Source organism: Staurois parvus, unplaced genomic scaffold (genome assembly GCF_062004578.1).
Source record: "Staurois parvus isolate SC_StPar_1 unplaced genomic scaffold, SC_StPar_1.0 ptg000917l, whole genome shotgun sequence".
NCBI lineage: Eukaryota > Metazoa > Chordata > Amphibia > Anura > Ranidae > Staurois > Staurois parvus.
Window position 1 is genome coordinate 1,850,056 of NW_028318713.1, and position 17,445 is coordinate 1,867,500.

Sequence of the window (17,445 nt, forward strand, 5' to 3'; positions counted from 1 at the left end):
CCCCATAGTAATTCATCCCCCATATAGTAATTCATCCCCCATATAGTAATTCATCCCCCATATAGTAATTCATCCCCCATAGTAATTCATCCCCCATATAGTAATTCATCCTCCATAGTAATTCATCCCCCATATAGTAATTCATCCCCCATATAGTAATTCATCTCCCATATAGTAATTCATCCCCCATATAGTAATTCATCCCCCATATAGTAATTCATCCCCCATAGTAATTCATCCCCCATATAGTATTTCATCCCTCATATAGTAATTCATCCCCCATATAGTAATTCATCTCCCATATAGTAATTCATCCCCCATAGTAATTCATCCCCCATATAGTAATTCATCCCCCATATAGTAATTCATCTCCCATATAGTAATTCATCCCCCATAGTAATTCATCCCCCATAGTAATTCATCCCCCATATAGTAATTCATCCCCCATATAGTAATTCATCCCCCCTATAGTAATTCATCCCCCCTATAGTAATTCATCCCCCATATAGTAAGTCCCCCATATAGTAAGTCCCCCATATAGTAAGTCCCCCCCCATATAGTAATTCATCCCCCATATAGTAATTCCCCCCCCATATAGTAAGTCCCCCCCCATATAGTAAGTCCCCCATATAGTAATTCATCCCCCATATAGTAAGTCCCCCCTGTGTCAATTCACTTACCTTTGCTCCGCGCGTTCCTCTCGTCGTGCTTCCCGCGCCGTTCTGGTCTTCAGGGCGGACTGTGAGAGGAGAGGAGTTCGTCACGCTGCCCCGCCTACATCCTGGCTGCCCCGCCTACATCCTGGCTGCCCCGCCTACATCCTGACAGCTGCAGAGTCCTGACTTTTGGGGCGGCCGCCCGAGAGGAGGGAGGGGAGCGGGCGGCCGTCCGAGAGGAGGGAGGGGAGGTGAGGGGGCGGCCGCCCGGCACACGCCCGTCCGAGAGGAGGGAGAGGAGGGAGAGGAGGGAGGGGAGGGAGGGGAACGGGTGCCCGGCACACAGAAGAGCCGCATTTAGGCTTGTAAAGAGCCGCATGTGGCTCGCGAGCCGCGGCTTGCCGACCACTGTTCTAGCCCTTTCCTCCTCAGCCTGACTGTTCCTGGCCCACACCTTTCATTCATTGGATTTCAGTCTTGTGGGTCTTACCTAGGGCAGCTTGCATGTACATATAGCAATTGTAAAAAAAAGTTGTAAAAAGGGGAGACATTCCAGGTAATAGTCCAATAATAATGAGTAAATGGCCCAATGTGAAACAATCACTCCTTTTGATGGCTGCAACTCCTCGCCCCCATTTTAAGAGGCCATGTTATGGTGTCAGGGCTTTTTTTTTTCAGTGGGAACGTGGGGGAATGCAGTTCCGGCACTGAATGTATTTAATGGCAAAAGAGTGCTGGGTTGTGCTGGAGGGTCTATGGATGCTGGCTGCTGGGGTCTTATTGTAGCAAGAGGAATCTATTTTTGTGTGAAGGGGTGCCATTGCTGTTGAGGAGGCCTATTGTTGCCGGGGGGGGGGGTATCTGTTGTTGCTTGGGGGGTCAACTGTTGCAGGGGGGGGATCTACTGTTGAGGGAGGGGTGTGCTGATGCTGGCTGTGGGGAGATCTATTGCTGCTGTTGTTGTTGGGGGTATTTTGTTACAGGTGGTCCATTGTTGCGGGGGGGGGGTATTTTGTTACAGGTGGTCCATTGTTGCTGGGGGGTATTTTGTTACAGGTGGTCCATTGTTGCTGGGGGGTATTTTGTTACAGGTGGTCCATTGTTGCTGGGAGGTATTTTGTTACAGGTGGTCCATTGTTGCTGGGAGGTATTTTGTTACAGGTGGTCCATTGTTGCTGGGGGGTATCTTGTTACAGGTGGTCCATTGTTGCTGGGGGGGGGGTATTTTGTTACAGGTGGTCCATTGTTGCAGGGGGTATTTTGTTACAGGTGGTCCCTTGCTGCTGGGGGGTATTTTGTTACAGGTGGTCCATTGTTGCGGGGGGGGGGTATTTTGTTACAGGTGGTCCATTGTTGCTGGGAGGTATTTTGTTACAGGTGGTCCATTGTTGCTGGGAGGTATTTTGTTACAGGTGGTCCATTGTTGCTGGGGGGTATCTTGTTACAGGTGGTCCATTGTTGCGGGGGGGGGGGGTATTTTGTTACAGGTGGTCCATTGTTGCAGGGGGTATTTTGTTACAGGTGGTCCCTTGCTGCTGGGGGGTATTTTGTTACAGGTGGTCCATTGTTGCTGGGGGTTTTTTGTTACAGGTGGTCCTTTGTTGCTGGGGGGTTTTTGTTACAGGTGGTCCATTGTTGCTGGGGGGTATTTTGCTACAGGTGGTCCATTGTTGCTGGGGGGTATTTTGTTACAGGTGGTCCATTGTTGCTGGGGGGGTATTTTGTTACAGGTGGTCCATTGTTGCTGGGGGGTATTTTGTTACAGGTGGTCCTTTTGTTGCTGGGAGGTATTTTGTTACAGGTGGTCCATTGTTGCTGGGGGTTTTTTGTTACAGGTGGTCCATTGTTGCTGGGGGTTTTTTGTTACAGGTGGTCCAATGTTGCTGGGGGGTATTTTGTTACAGGTGGTCCGTTGTTGCTGGGGGAGTATTTTGTTACAGGTGGTCCATTGTTGCTGGGGGGGTATTTTGTTACAGGTGGTCCATTGTTGTTGGGGGGTATTTTGTTACAGGTGGTCCATTGTTGCTGGGGGGGTATTTTGTTACAGGTGGTCCATTGTTGCTGGGGGGTATTTTGTTACAGGTGGACCGTTGTTGCTGGGGGAGTATTTTGTTACAGGTGGTCCATTGTTGCTGGGGGGTATTTTGTTACAGGTGGTCCATTGTTGCTGGGGGGTATTTTGTTACAGGTGGTCCATTGTTGCGGGGGGGGTATTTTGTTACAGGTGGTCCATTGTTGCGGGGGGGGGTATTTTGTTACAGGTGGTCCTTTTGTTGCTGGGAGGTATTTTGTTACAGGTGGTCCATTGTTGCTGGGGGGGTATTTTGTTACAGGTGGTCCATTGTTGCTGGGGGGTATTTTGTTACAGGTGGTCCATTGTTGCTGGGGGGTATTTTGTTACAGGTGGTCCCTTGCTGCTGGGGGGTATTTTGTTACAGGTGGTCCATTGTTGCGGGGGGGTATTTTGTTACAGGTGGTCCATTGTTGCGGGGGGGTATTTTGTTACAGGTGGTCCATTGTTGCGGGGGTGTATTTTGTTACAGGTGGTCCATTGTTGCTGGGGGGGGGGGTCTATTTGACTGTTTTCCTTGTTATCATTAACAAATTCCATACAGATTAATATGTTCTCTGACAGGGGTGGTACTGAGAGGTGGGTAGGGCGTGGAACCCAGGAACGCTGTTCGGAGCTGGGTAGGGGGCGGAGACAAGGGGTGACTCAGTAAGCAAGAGTTCTGCACCTATTATCTGAGGGAAAGCGCTGGGTAGTGTCAGTGGATATGTCATCTTATGCTGGGCTAAGTGTAACCTACCTTGACATTGTCAGCTATACTTTTGGATATCTCACATTTTTGGAATCCTTTTTTTTTTTTTTTTTTTTTGGGCAGTGTGATCTAGTGGGGATTACATTTCCAATCTTCAATACCTCTTCAATTTGATTCTCCAATCTCAGACACTACAGTTTGACATCATTGTGTTCCTAATTCTAATGAATAAGGCCCTCTGAATTCCTATAGATGTACCTTGCTTGCATTTATCAAGGAGTGGACCCTAAGGAAAGGAGTCTTGTGTGAAACGCGTTGATCCATGAAGCCAATATGGTGCATATCCATATATAATATAGATATGCTCCAAGTCCTCCTTTCCTTGACCTTCTCCTTCCCTATTTGTCATGGGTTGAGTTGGGATATTACAGTTTATACATTTTGGGATGGTGCTTGAAGAGAGTCTTATGTATTGGCTCCACCAATACATTTGGGAGCATTATTACAATGTTCATTTGAAAATCTACTAGTGTGTGGGGCCAGCTTTAGTCATAGCACATGTTTAAAACTGTGGGAGAAAAAGGAGCCCCTGACCTTAATTCAACACCCTAAAGCCTACCTGTGACAATGTTCAATATAAATAACAAAAAACAGCGCAAAAATTAAATAAATAAAAATAATCACAAATAAATGTCCGTGCAAAAATATATATATAATATTTCAAACATAAGTCCTTATTTTCCCAAAAGGATTTTCAAAACAATGTTCCAACATGTGCTTCCACCTAATCACCACGTGAAGAATAATATTGACCGCACTCACCAGATGGAGGTGAGTAATAAGCCTCATAGGATATAAGGGATCCTATAGCCCCTCAGGAGGAACTCAAATCTCCTTCACCCTGCTTAGATACAGCAATCGACTCCACTCTCCTTCTCCATGGAATCCTCAATAGTGTGCAAGGAAAGAAAGGCTACATAGTGTAATCCTGCCACTCAATACCATATAAATCCATAGAATAAGGACACTCACGTTTCAATAAAATAACAGGCCTTGTTTAGTAGCCTCAAAGGCTTCAAAGGAACAAGTTTCCAAATTGTAAATATAGGGATCTCACGCTTTAAGGATCACTGTAGAGGATGACCAGCTTTCCACCTCAAAAATGGCTGCTTGAACCGCAAAAGTCGGCGTGCGTTGCAAATACCGGAAGTGACGTAGGCCAAGAAGACGGCAGACCGGAAGTGCGTCAAGGCGTTTCGCCCCACCCACAAGACCATATTGACCGTCTTGAAAACGCCCTGTGGGTGGGGCGAAACGCGTTGACGCACTTCCGGTCTGCCGTCTTCTTGGCCTACGTCACTTCCGGTATTTGCAACGCACGCCGACTTTTGCGGTTCAAGCAGCCATTTTTGAGGTGGAAAGCTGGTCATCCTCTACAGTGATCCTTAAAGCGTGAGATCCCTATATTTACAATTTGGAAACTTGTTCCTTTGAGGCCTTTGAGGCTACTAAACAAGGCCTGTTATTTTATTGAAACATGTGAGTGTCCTTATTCTATGGATTTATATGGTATTGAGTGGCAGGATTACACTATGTAGCCTTTCTTTCCTTGCACACTATTGAGGATTCCATGGAGAAGGAGAGTGGAGTCGATTGCTGTATCTAAGCAGGGTGAAGGAGATTTGAGTTCCTCCTGAGGGGCTATAGGATCCCTTATATCCTATGAGGCTTATTACTCACCTCCATCTGGTGAGTGCGGTCAATATTATTCTTCACGTGGTGATTAGGTGGAAGCACATGTTGGAACATTGTTTTGAAAATCCTTTTGGGAAAATGAGGACTTATGTTTGAAATATTATATATATATTTTTGCACGGACATTTATTTATTTGTGATTATTTTTATTTATTTAATTTTTGCGCTGTTTTTTGTTATTCATTATTGGTGGTTTTCACTGGTGCACAGCTGCATAATTGTATACTTTCTTTGATTGGCGCTGGGATTTTTTTTAGAATGTTCAATATACTTCTGTTCCAGAAGCCAGTTCGTCATTACACGCAATCAGGGGCGGACTGACAACTCATGGGGCCCCCGGGCAATAGGGGATTATGTGGCCCCTGTGTCCTTGTCCAAACTCAAAAAAGCCTATGAAAAAGGTACCAGGGGCATCTCATGGGGCCCCCTACTGACCCCGGGCCCTCGGGCAGTGCCCGAGATTCCAAATGTTCAGTCCACCCCTGCACGCAATGCATTTTCATCTACTAGTGACTTTCTACCCTTCTTAAAAGCCTGCCTTCAGCTTTAGGGAAGTGATTTAGAACATTGTCATCTTGTTGGCCATCCAATTCCAAAGCATGGCCATTATTAAAGAGATGGTCCCCTACGTCCTTATACCAGCCTCTACAATATCAGAGGGTGTCTGTGGGAATTTGTGCCCATTTGTGAGGTCTGATGATAGATAAGGAGACCTTGCTCACAATCTGTGTTCCAATTCATTCCAAAGTTGTTCTATAGGTTTAAGGTCATGGTTCTGTGCAGGACACTCAAACTCCAAGTTCCTCCACACCCAACTGGTCACACCATGTCTTTATGGATCTGGTTTTGTACACCAGGACACAGTCATGCTGGAGCAGAAAAGAAGTGTTCACCAAACTGTTACTACAAAGATGGAGGAGAAGGCCTGGCTCACCACCTGTGTTGCAATTCATTCCAAAGGTGTTCAGTAGGGTTGAGGTCAGGGCTCTACGCAGGACGCTTGAGTTCCTCTACACCCAACTGGTCAAACAATGTCTTTAGCAATCTGGTTTGTACACTGAGGCACAGTCATACCAGAACAGGAAAGAGTCTTCACTAAACTGTTACTACAAAGATGGAGGAGAAGGCCTGGCTCACCACCTGTGTTGCAATTCATTCCAAAGGTGTTCAGTAGGGTTGAGGTCAGGGCTCTACACAGAACGCTTGAGTTCCTCCACACCCAACTGGTCAAACAATGTCTTTGTTAATCTGGCTTTGTACACTGGGGCACAGTCATACCAGAACAGGAAAGCGTTTTCACTAAACTGTTACAACAAAGATGGAGGAACTTGGAGGTACTGATGTTGGATGAGAAGACTTGGCTCATCATCTGCATGCCAATTCATCCCAAAGGTGTTCAGTAGGGCTGGGGTCAAAGCTCTGTTCAGGACACTCAAGTTTCTCCACACAAGACTCCTCAAACCATGTCTTTATGGAGCTGGCTTTGAACATGGGCACAGTCATGGTAGAACAGAAAAGGGCCTTCACCAAACTGCTACCACAAGGTTGGAAGATCACATTTGTCTAAAATGTCTTTGTGTGAAGTAGTATTAAAAGTACCCCTCACAGGAAATACCTGACCGCCATCATTTGGAGGGGTCTCCACATCATTTTGGCAATGTAATATTAGCAGCACACCTGAACTCCATCGTTTTGTAGGGATCGCCACATATTTTTGGCCATAGAAGTAGGAGTGACCACAAAACCTTTACACACAATTTTTAGAGATATTATTGGTGACTTTAACCTTGTGTTAGATTTATATACTGGAAACTGCAATATAAAGAGTAATGAGCCTTAAAATGCTGACGTCCTAATACTTGGTGTCTTCATTTCCTTCCACAGATGGCTTTGTCCCGGTGCGTTGTGTCGATATCAGCAAAGATATACTGACGTTTAGCAATCAACATTTGCTAGCCACCCCCATCTCTCCTTTATTAGATCTCTATGCCGATGTTGAGCGGCCTTATGATAGGTGAATATATTACTTAAATATTTACTATTCCAAATAGTAAATCCATTTCATATAATAGTTTGCTGAAGAGTGTTAAAGCTGAACTTTGAAGATGGTTTGTATCGTTTCCTTACATTGGTCCATCTTGGCACAATATAAGTATAGATTTCTCATACCTTAGGGGCCCCTTGGGAAGCGGACAATGAAGTTGGATCGTGCTTTGCTGGTTTTTTTGCCTTCCTCTGGATCAACTGTGGGTGTAGGATTATAACTTTTTTTTTATGGTTGAACTAGATGGACTTTTGTCTTTTTTCAGCCAGACTAACTATGTAACTGTAGTAGTCGGAACTACTACAGTTATAACCCTGATCTTCAGGACCCTGTGGCATCGGGTGTGGGGGTGTTTGATGGCCATTTGGCACCACCACCATTTTATAGAACACCTATTTTTTTTTTTTTTCAATTAATACACGGCATTCGGCATACACAAATCCTCAGGCTTGAGATATACATACTCTTGTTATGCCAAGATGGACCAATAGAAGAATGCAATAAAGATCATACCTATTACTATTACCCATTACTATTTAATAGGGACGTGACCAGGGGCGGACTGACAACTCATGGGGCCCCCGGGCAATAGGGGATCATGGAGCCCCTGTGTCCTTGCCCAAACTCAAAAAAGCCTATGAAAAAGGTACCAGGGGCATCTCATGGGGCCCCCTACTGACCCCGGGCCCTCGGGCAGTGCCCGAGTTTCCAAATGGTCAGTCCGCCCCTGGACATGCCACTATGGTATAAGTTGGGTCATGAACCCCTACCACCCGATGGTCATCCCATTTTTCTTTTGGCAATCAAAGGTTAATTTCCCACATCTGTGCCTTTTTAACCCCTTGACGCTGACGCCGCACAAATATGTGGCCTCACAGAACTCTGCTTTTTTTCCGTCGGGCCGCATATTTGCGTACCTGTCTTTGTACTGGGAGTGCGCCGCATGGCACGCTCCCAGCCCAAAGACCGCGGTGTCACTGAGAGCACAGTGTCCCGTTCTAACGATCGGGACCTGGGACTCCCGATTCCGGGTTGCATGATCGCTGTGATAGCTTCTGATTGGCTATCACAGCGATCAGTCACTGTACAGCCCGGCCCCTTTGTTTTGTTTTTTTCTCTATGAATGGAGGAGAGAGATACATTGTATCATTATATACATCCTATTATACATTGTATCATTATATACATCCTATTATACATTGTATCATTATATACATCCTATTATACATTGTATCATTATATACATCCTATTATACATTGTATCATTATATACATCCTATTATACATTGTATCTCTCTAAATCCTGGAATAGAGGGAAAAAATTGTTTGTAAATAAAAAAAGATAAATATTAAACAATAAAAGAAAAAATAAAGCAAAAATACCTAGATCAAGGTTTGATCTAGTTAAGTGCCAGGGTTAGTGTTTGGGTCAGGGTCAAAGGTTGAGGTCAAAAGGTCAGGATTTAAAAAAAAATATTTGGTGTCAATGTCCGTGTTTTAGGTAAAAAAAAAAAAGACAAAAACGCAATGCGCGCTATTGTTTCTGGGCTGTACTCCGTGTACAAACAACAAATAACATACACATATAGGGTATCGCTGCGATCGTCAAGAGCTGGAGAATTTATTTTGGGTTGTTCTTTGGTGGTAGGTTATGGTAGTAACAAGAAACACACAGCTAAATGAAAATTTTTTTTTTTTTTTTTTTTTTTTTTTTACTATTTTGGGCCAGTTTTCCTTTGATAATTAAAAAAAAAAAACCAGGAGATATCCATTACCATTTACCGCCAAATGAAAGCAAACTTTGTCCTGAAAAAAATGTGGTATAATTCACCCGGATGTACAAAGCAGTTGTGGTGATATGTGCGGTTTTACTAACACAGGTCAACGTTGCAAAATTGTGCTTAGGCATTAAGATTTGTTTTACCCTTAGGTGTGAAGGGGTTAAATTGCAATTCGTGTCTGTGTATAAATAGTGAGTTTGTTAGCTGTCAGGTGGATGCACCAGGAAGGCTAGATACTGAGCTATGGGGAGCAGAAAATAACTGTCAAAAGACCTGCGTAACAAGGTAATAGTACTTTATAAAGATGGAAAAGGATAAGCCTTGAATATGCCAGTCAGTACTGTTCAACCATTTATTAAGAAGTGGAAAATTCGGGGATCTCTTGATCCAGGGACAATAAAGATTGCAGCTACGACTGCCAGAAGAATTGTTTGGGATACAAAGAAAAAGGTAACATCAAGAGCAATGTGCAGGCAACTCTGGGGAAAAAAGACGATGTGGTTGTTTCAAGGAGCATTTTTGTATCATCATTTTGTGCTCCTTAAAACAACCTCACCGCCTTTTTCCAGAGCAGCCATTGTGATGTGATTTCCTGTTAGAGGGTGGTCACAGACAGGGGCGGACTGACAACTCATGGGGCCCCCGGGCAATAGGGGATCATGGGGCCCCTGTGTATATGCCCAAATTTAAAAAAGCCTATGAAAAAGGTACTCATGGGGCCCCCTACTGACCCCGGGCCCTGCCCGAATTTCCAAATTGTCAGTCTGCCCCTGGTTATTAATATGTTCTCCATTGCCCCACTGTATGTAGGAACGTAGCCACCCTCTCCTGCTCACTCCTGAGATGGACTATGGGATGTGTAGACTGCATAGAGCCATGTACAGTACATGACCAAAGCGAACATGCACTGCTCATACTAAACAGAAGTGAGAGGAAAAAGGAAAGGTTTGAGAAGACGTGAGGGAAAGGTGAGGTTCAGGAGCTTGCGGAGGACATTACAAGTAAACAGAAAAACACGGAAGCAATTTCATGAAAAATCGATTCCAGGGCCATGAAGTAGTGGATGTGTATGGATTATTTCAGGAGAATTTGGTGTCCCTTTTAAATGCCAATCTCTGCAATACTGAAAATTGAAGCTTCAATTGCTGTTACTAACCTGCCGTTCTGTTTGTCTCTTCTAGTGGAGTGGGAACTGACCTTTCCATCGCCTCCGATAGTAAGTTTCACAACTTCAATGTGGTTGAAGAATCTCTAATGTGTGTGGATTGCAGGACGTACTGTATATACAGGCGTTTCCGAATTTAATGCGGGATGTTTCGTATTGCGAAAAATTTGTAAACCGAAACACGGTTTCCCATAGGAATGCATTGAAAACCAATTAATCCGCTCCGGAGGTCAGAAAAAAGTTTAAAAAAAAAAAAAAGGTCAGTGCCGTTTTTTAAATGTAATTACCGGCTTTGTTTTTCTTCACTATAGCTCAGCAAATCAACTCTTACCCCCCCCCCCCCAGCTAAAAGAAACAAGGTTTCCCTTTAGTTTATTTCCCCGAGTTAAAAGAAACAATGTTTCCTTGTAGTTTTTCTTTTATCTCGGGAAACAAAGTATCCTTTAGCTCCGGGGAAAGTGACAGCTAATTCTGTGAGCTATAGTGAAGGAAAAAAAAACAGCAATTGCATTTAAAAACTGGAACCGACATACACTTTGTATTGCAAAAAATTCGTTAACCACGGTTTCTCATAGGAATGCATTGAAAACCAATTAATCTGTTCTGGAGGTCAGAAAAAAAGTAAAAAAAAAAGTCGCTGTCACTATAGATCAGTGTCGGTTTTTAAAAGTAATTACGGGCTTTTTTTTTTTCCTTCACTATATCTCAGAAAATCAGCTGTCACTTTCCCCCCAGCTAACAGAAACAAAGTTTCCTTTTTAGTTTATTTCCCGAGACAAAAGAAACAAAGTATCCTTTAGCTCTGGGGAAAGCGACGGCTAATTCTGTGAGCTATAGTGAAGGGAAAAAAAAACAGCAATTGCATTTAAAAACTGGAACCGACATACACTTTGTATTGCGAAAGAATTGTAAACTGAAACACGGTTTCTCATAGGAATGCATTGAATACCAATTAATCCGTTCCGGAGGTCAGAAAAAAGTAAAAAAAAAAAAAAAAAAGTCGCTGTCACTATAGGTCCGTGCCGGTTTTTAAATGTAATTACCGGCTTTTTTTTCCCTTCACTATTGCTCAGAGAATCAGCTGTCACTTTCCCCCCCAGCTAAAAGAAACAAAGTTTCCTTCTAGTTTATTTCCCCGAGTTAAAAGAAACCATGTTTCCTTTTAGTTTGTTTCCCGAGATAAAAGAAACAAAGTATCCTGTAGCTGCGGGGAAAGGGACAGCTAATTCTGTGAGCTATAGTGAAGAAAAAAAAATGGCTATTGCATTTAAAACTGGAACCGACATACACTTCGTATTGCGAAAAAAAAGTGTAAACCGAGGCATTATTTTCAATGGATTTTCATTCGTAAACCAAAAATTGTTAGCCGAAGCGTTCGTAAACCGAGGTACACCTGTACTGCAAATAGGACAGGGGTGTAATTTTAACACGGGCCGCATCAGCATCATAGTTGTCCTCAAAGGGCCAGTTTTATCTGTAAGGCTAGATGTCCAGAGCCCCCCACCATCAGAAGTAGAGTCCCCCACCCTCCCTTACATCATACTTCACCCCCCCTTAACTTGTGCTGCTGCGGGGAAGAAGCTGGGTGCAGAACTAGTAAGAAGAAAATGCAGGGTCTGGAGGAGGACCAGAGGAGGGATGGAGTCAGTTGCTGGAGTCTGTTGAATGCATCGGCTGCACAGAGAGGTGCAGGATCAGGAGGAGGACCAGAGGAGGGATGGAGTCAGTTGCTGGAGTCTGTTGAATGCATCGGCTGCACAGAGAGGTGCAGGATCAGGAGGAGGAGTTCTGTTGTCCTCTCTGCTGCTGACTGCTGAGACAAGGTGGGGGCGGAGAGGAAAGAGGGTGCTGCAGGAGAGGTGTGAGGACCACATAAAATGGCCTGGCAGGCCGGATTTGGCCAGCTGACCTTGTGGTCGACACATGCGAAATAGAATGAAAGGCAAACCTCCACAGACTCCTCTGAAATATGTAAAGGTCCCTCTTCCTGACATCACCCTGAGACCTCTTTGCAGACTAAACTACAGTAAAGAACACTGCTTAGTCCAGGGCCCCCCCCCCAGACTGTTGAATGGATCATTAGGGGGGAGTGGCATACTGATAAGGTCATCCCTTTGTTCTCAGGGTCCTGCTTCCCCTATACCCATTCTGACTTTTGCTATGCCTGTGATTACAGGGGGGCTGATGTGAAAACATATTTAAGCACTAACTGCTATGGACAAATGTATTTATATGGGGGGTAAAAAAAAATTAAAAATAAAATATCTACGTTGGGAGGTTAAGATGTTACGGGGGGTGGCTATCAGCATTGGCACTGCCTGTAACTTCTCAATCAGCACTGGGCCACGCCCATACCCACCCCCTGCTCTCTAGATTGGCAGCATGGTCTCTGTTGCTGAACCCCTCCTACTGTGAGCTGCAGTGTCTGGGAGGGGGGTGTCTGAGACACAAATGAAGGCAAATTTGATGACTTCAAGAGGAGTTTCGACCTCCCCAAACCCCCCCATTATTCCCCCCCCACTCACCTGATACAGAATTATCCCTATTTCAGATACTCCCCCACACAGGGGGTCCAGCAATGTCCTGCTGAGATCTTATTCTACGCAGCCGTCGCCAGGTCCTGTGCTGCCATTTTTCTCTGTTCTCATGTGAAGGTTGCGCCAGCTCTTCACGGTTCTGGCACAGCCCTCCAATGATGTGCCGCGAGGCCCACCTCTCTCCTCTGTTAAGGAATGGGGTGACTTGTGGTGCTCCCAGTGCCTCCTGGGATATGAGCGTCACAGGAGAAATGACGTCCTTCACCTAGGTCAGGGTCAGGCAACCTGCGGCTCTCTAGCTGTTGTGGAACTACATTTCCCATGAAGCATTGCAAAGATTACGAAACTGACAGTTACAGCTATGATTTGGAGAGACATGATGGAACTTGTGGTCCTGCGGCTCTCAGGTTGCCTACCCCTGGCCTAGGCCAATGATGGAGGAAGGGCTGAAACTAACTCTTGGCTACCTGCTGATCACTCACAGCCAGGGTCGGACTGACCATTTGGAAACTCTGGCACTGCCCAAGGGCCCGGGGTCAGTAGGGGGCCCCATGAGATGCCCCTGGTACCTTTTTCATAGGCTTTTTTGAGTTTGGGCAAGGACACAGGGGCCCCATGATCCCCTATTGCCCGGGGGCCCCATGAGTTGTCAGTCCACCCCTGCTCACAGGAAATACACTGCGAGCGTGCGGCAGGGCACAATCATGTACCTGTCCAGGTTTGGGGCACACACCCCGACTCTAACTGTGCTGTGATTGGATACATCACGTTTGGCAGCAGGTTTCAGCCAATGATTTTGGAAGAAACCCACGCAGGCACAGGGAGAACATGCAAACTCCAGGCAGGTGGTGCCGTGGTTGGGATTTGAACATAGGACCCTAGTACTGCCCGGTGGAAGTGCTAACCATTTAGCCACTGTGCTGCCTTGATTCCCAGCCAGCGTCATTAGTACAAGGCCAGTGTACAGTATTATCCCTGATCACTGTATTAGTGTCAGTCAGTGACCCTCCAAGATAGTGTCTGTTAGCGCCAGATTGCCCACCACACTATTACATGTTGCTGATTCCTGCCATTGCAGTATAGCGTCATAGCTGTGTAAATTCCAGTATATATACCATAGTTTGTGGACACTATAACGTTCCCACACGCCATTCAATATACACTTACTGGGATTTTTTTTTTTTGTTACCAAAGGCATGTAGCAGAATACATTTTGGCCTAAACTTATGAAGAAATTGGATTTTTTTGTATTGTAAATGTTTTATAACTGAAATTAGAAGATATAGTTTATTTTCAAAATGTTCAGTCTGTTTTTTGTTTTATACAATAAAAAAATAACCCGGCGGTGATCAAATACCACCCAAAGAAAGCACTATTTGTGTGCGAAAAAATTATATAAATTACATTTGCATGCAGTGCTTCATGGCCACGCAATTGCCATTTAAAGTAGCACAGTGCTGAATAGCAAAAATAATTGCTCCGGTCATGAAGGGGGGTAAAATCTTATGGAGGTAAAGTGGTTTAAAAAACAACAATAAAAAAAACAAAACCTAATATATATGCAGCAGAGGTGGTGGTGGTGGGAGGGGGGTTGGCAGGATGGGGAGGAGCCTAGTCCATTTGAAGAATGAAGATCCGCTTTCAACTCCTCCCAGAATCAATCTGTAGCTTCATTTTTGCCACGAATGCAAAGTGATGCAAACGCTACGTTTGTCAAATGTGAACGGCTCTGTCTGCTGTCCATATTATCCATTGTAGGCTGCATTCGGGGAGCAGCAAACACTCCCGTGTAATAATGTAAAGAGGGCCTTATTGATTAGGACCCGTGTCACGTGACCCATTGATCAGGACCCGTGTCACGTGACCCATTGATCAGGACCCGTGTCACGTGACCCATTGATCAGGACCCGTGTCACGTGACCCATTGATTAGGACCCGTGTCACGTGACCCATTGATTAGGACCCGTGTCACGTGACCCATGGATCAGGACCCGTGTCACGTGACCCATGGATCAGGACCCGTGTCACGTGACCCATGGATCAGGACCCGTGTCACGTGACCCATGGATCAGGACCCGTGTCACGTGACCCATGGATCAGGACCCGTGTCACGTGACCCATGGACCAGGACCCGTGTCACGTGACCCATGGACCAGGACCCGTGTCACGTGAGCCATGGATCAGGACCCGTGTCACGTGAGCCATGGATCAGGACCCGTGTCACGTGAGCCATGGACCAGGACCCGTGTCACGTGAGCCATGGACCAGGACCCGTGTCACGTGAGCCATGGACCAGGACCCGTGTCACGTGAGCCATGGACCAGGACCCGTGTCACGTGAGCCATGGACCAGGACCCGTGTCACGTGAGCCATGGACCAGGACCCGTGTCACGTGAGCCATGGACCAGGACCCGTGTCACGTGAGCCATGGATTAGGACCCGTGTCACGTGAGCCATGGACCAGGACCCGTGTCACGTGAGCCATTGATTAGGACCCGTGTCACGTGACTCATATCCTTTTCTTTTTTGTGTGTGTGTTTCTGTGTGGTTAAAAAGTACCCTTTCACCATGGAATAATACATTTAACATGAACCCGTAGACTGCAAATTCTCTCCTCCCATCTTCTCCTAGATTCTGGTAAATCCGATGACACCTATGATGACATTGATAGCAGAAGCTCAACACTAAGCAAGTAAATATATATAAATATTGGATATGACCTGTGCCACTATTATCACAATGATTATTGTTGATTCGTTGTTTTTGTTTTTTAGCTCTGGTGGAAAAAAGAGAGGTTTGGGAAACTTTTTCAAGAAGGACAAAGGGAAAGAACTGGGGTAAGTGACTATCTGATTGGGAATACGGATGAGAAGTCTTGTCTAGGTAGAGTGGTAATAAAGTATCCAAAGCCGCAGAAAGTATCCAAAGCCGCAGAAAGTATCCAAAGCCGCAGAAAGTATCCAAAGCCGCAGAAAGTATCCAAAGCCGCAGAAAGTATCCAAAGCCGCAGAAAGTATCCAAAGCCGCAGAATAGGCAACAATGTTTCCAGCTCCATTAGGACTTTGTTCTGGGAAGATATAAAGATTTGTAGAAGAAATCGTCATCATGCGAGTATTACAGGATGCTCAATATGTTATCAGAAACCTTTCCCGTCCTACGGCTAGGATTACACCTACGTATGCGACTGAGTTTGCACACATAGTGCAGCCTGTGCATTTCAATGGGCTGCCCTATGCATGAGAAATGTGTAAAAGAAGTCCCTGCCCTTTTCTGAAAATGCTCTGCACTGAACCGCAGCCCCATAGGGTTTGTTGCATGCAAAAACACATGCATTACAAGCAGGGGCGGACTGACAACTCATGGGGCCGCCCGGACAATAGGGGATCATGGGACCCCTGTGTCCTTGCCTAAACTCAAAAAAGCCTATGAAAAAGGTACCAGGGGCGTCTCATGGGGCCCCCTACTGACCCCGGGCCCTCGGACAATAGGGGATCATGGGGCCCCTGTGTCCTTGCCCAAACTCAAAAAAGCCTATGAAAAAGGTACCAGGGGCATCTCATGGGGCCCCCTATTGACCCCGGGCCCTCGGGCAGTGCCCGAGTTTCCAAATGGTCAGTCTGCCCCTGATTACAAGGTGCATGGGGGGGTGCCAATTTTGGTTGTACACCCTTACATTTATCCAGCGAAGTGATTGAGATGAAACAAACCTTCCTACATAAGTTGTACCTGTTTATCTGTAGTCTTCTTTTCTACAACCATTCAAAGTACAGAATTTATAATGCTTGTCTGAGCTTTCAGAAAGCAGGGAACTGAAGTTACACTGCGCAGAGCTCAGTGTGAGCTGATCGGAGGGAAGAGGTGCCCCCCCTTCCATCCTTGCAGCACACCGGATCAGAGTTGAGGCTGTCAATCTGCTGGAGGTCCTTCCCTTGTCACCATTTTTCTCTTGGTGTCAGGAAAATGATGGCTACTAAATTCTGATATCACTTCACCCGAGCCACGAGTGTGGTGAAGAGGTCCTTGTCCTCAACCTGGAGACAAGGTGAGCAGGGCAGTCCTACCTGGCAAGGTAGCTCCACATAGTATACTTCACCCCCCACTCCCACTTTCCAGGCCTCCCAGGCTGCATGTTTGGATAAGGGTTTGCTATGGATTTCTGAGGAGGACCCCTCACCATCACTATTTTTATTTGATTTTTTGTGGTCCCCATTACCATAGCAGACCCCCACCCAGGACAAAGGTCTGGTATAGATGAAGGGAATCCTCAGTCATGTTGTTTACAAACAGAAGAGAATAGCAGGAGGCTGCCACCAATTAAAATGGCATTTTTTTTCTTCGTAAGAGCCCAGCCACACCAGGAGTGACTTGCCATGTGATTTGCCATGCCATGAAAGTTTCAAATCACACGGCAAGTCGCACCCTGATGTCTGCAAACAAATCGGTCATAACGGTGCGATTCTGACTGGGATGAAGCCGCACCAATTTCTAAAGTAGTGCATGTGCTACTTCAGGTGCGACTTGCATAGACATCGGTGTCTTCCAAGCCGCAGGCATCTTGCAAGTTGCACTGTAAGTCAGTGACATCCGACTTTGAAATAGCGTGACTCCCAGTGAAGTCGCATGATTTCAAAGTCGGATCGATGTGACCGGTGACTAAATGTCGATGTTTTAGGTCGTGTGCAGATGTATCACTTCTGAACAGTTTAAGATCAACCCCCAGACATGTTATTTAAAGTGGTTGTAA

The 17,445-nt window shown here is 45.6% G+C and overlaps 1 protein-coding gene across 2 annotated transcripts in view; it reads left to right on the plus strand.

Moving 5' to 3' along the window:
• Positions 1-17,445, plus strand: part of FYB2 (FYN binding protein 2) — a 95,511-nt gene that overhangs the window by 57,448 nt on the left and 20,618 nt on the right. For both annotated transcript variants that reach the window (XM_089656565.1, XM_089656566.1), the window contains exons 13-16: positions 7,058-7,187; positions 10,180-10,214; positions 15,332-15,392; positions 15,475-15,537. In XM_089656565.1, coding sequence (XP_089512691.1) covers positions 7,058-7,187; positions 10,180-10,214; positions 15,332-15,392; positions 15,475-15,537 — 289 coding nt within the window. The remainder of the gene's footprint in view (positions 1-7,057; positions 7,188-10,179; positions 10,215-15,331; positions 15,393-15,474; positions 15,538-17,445) is intronic.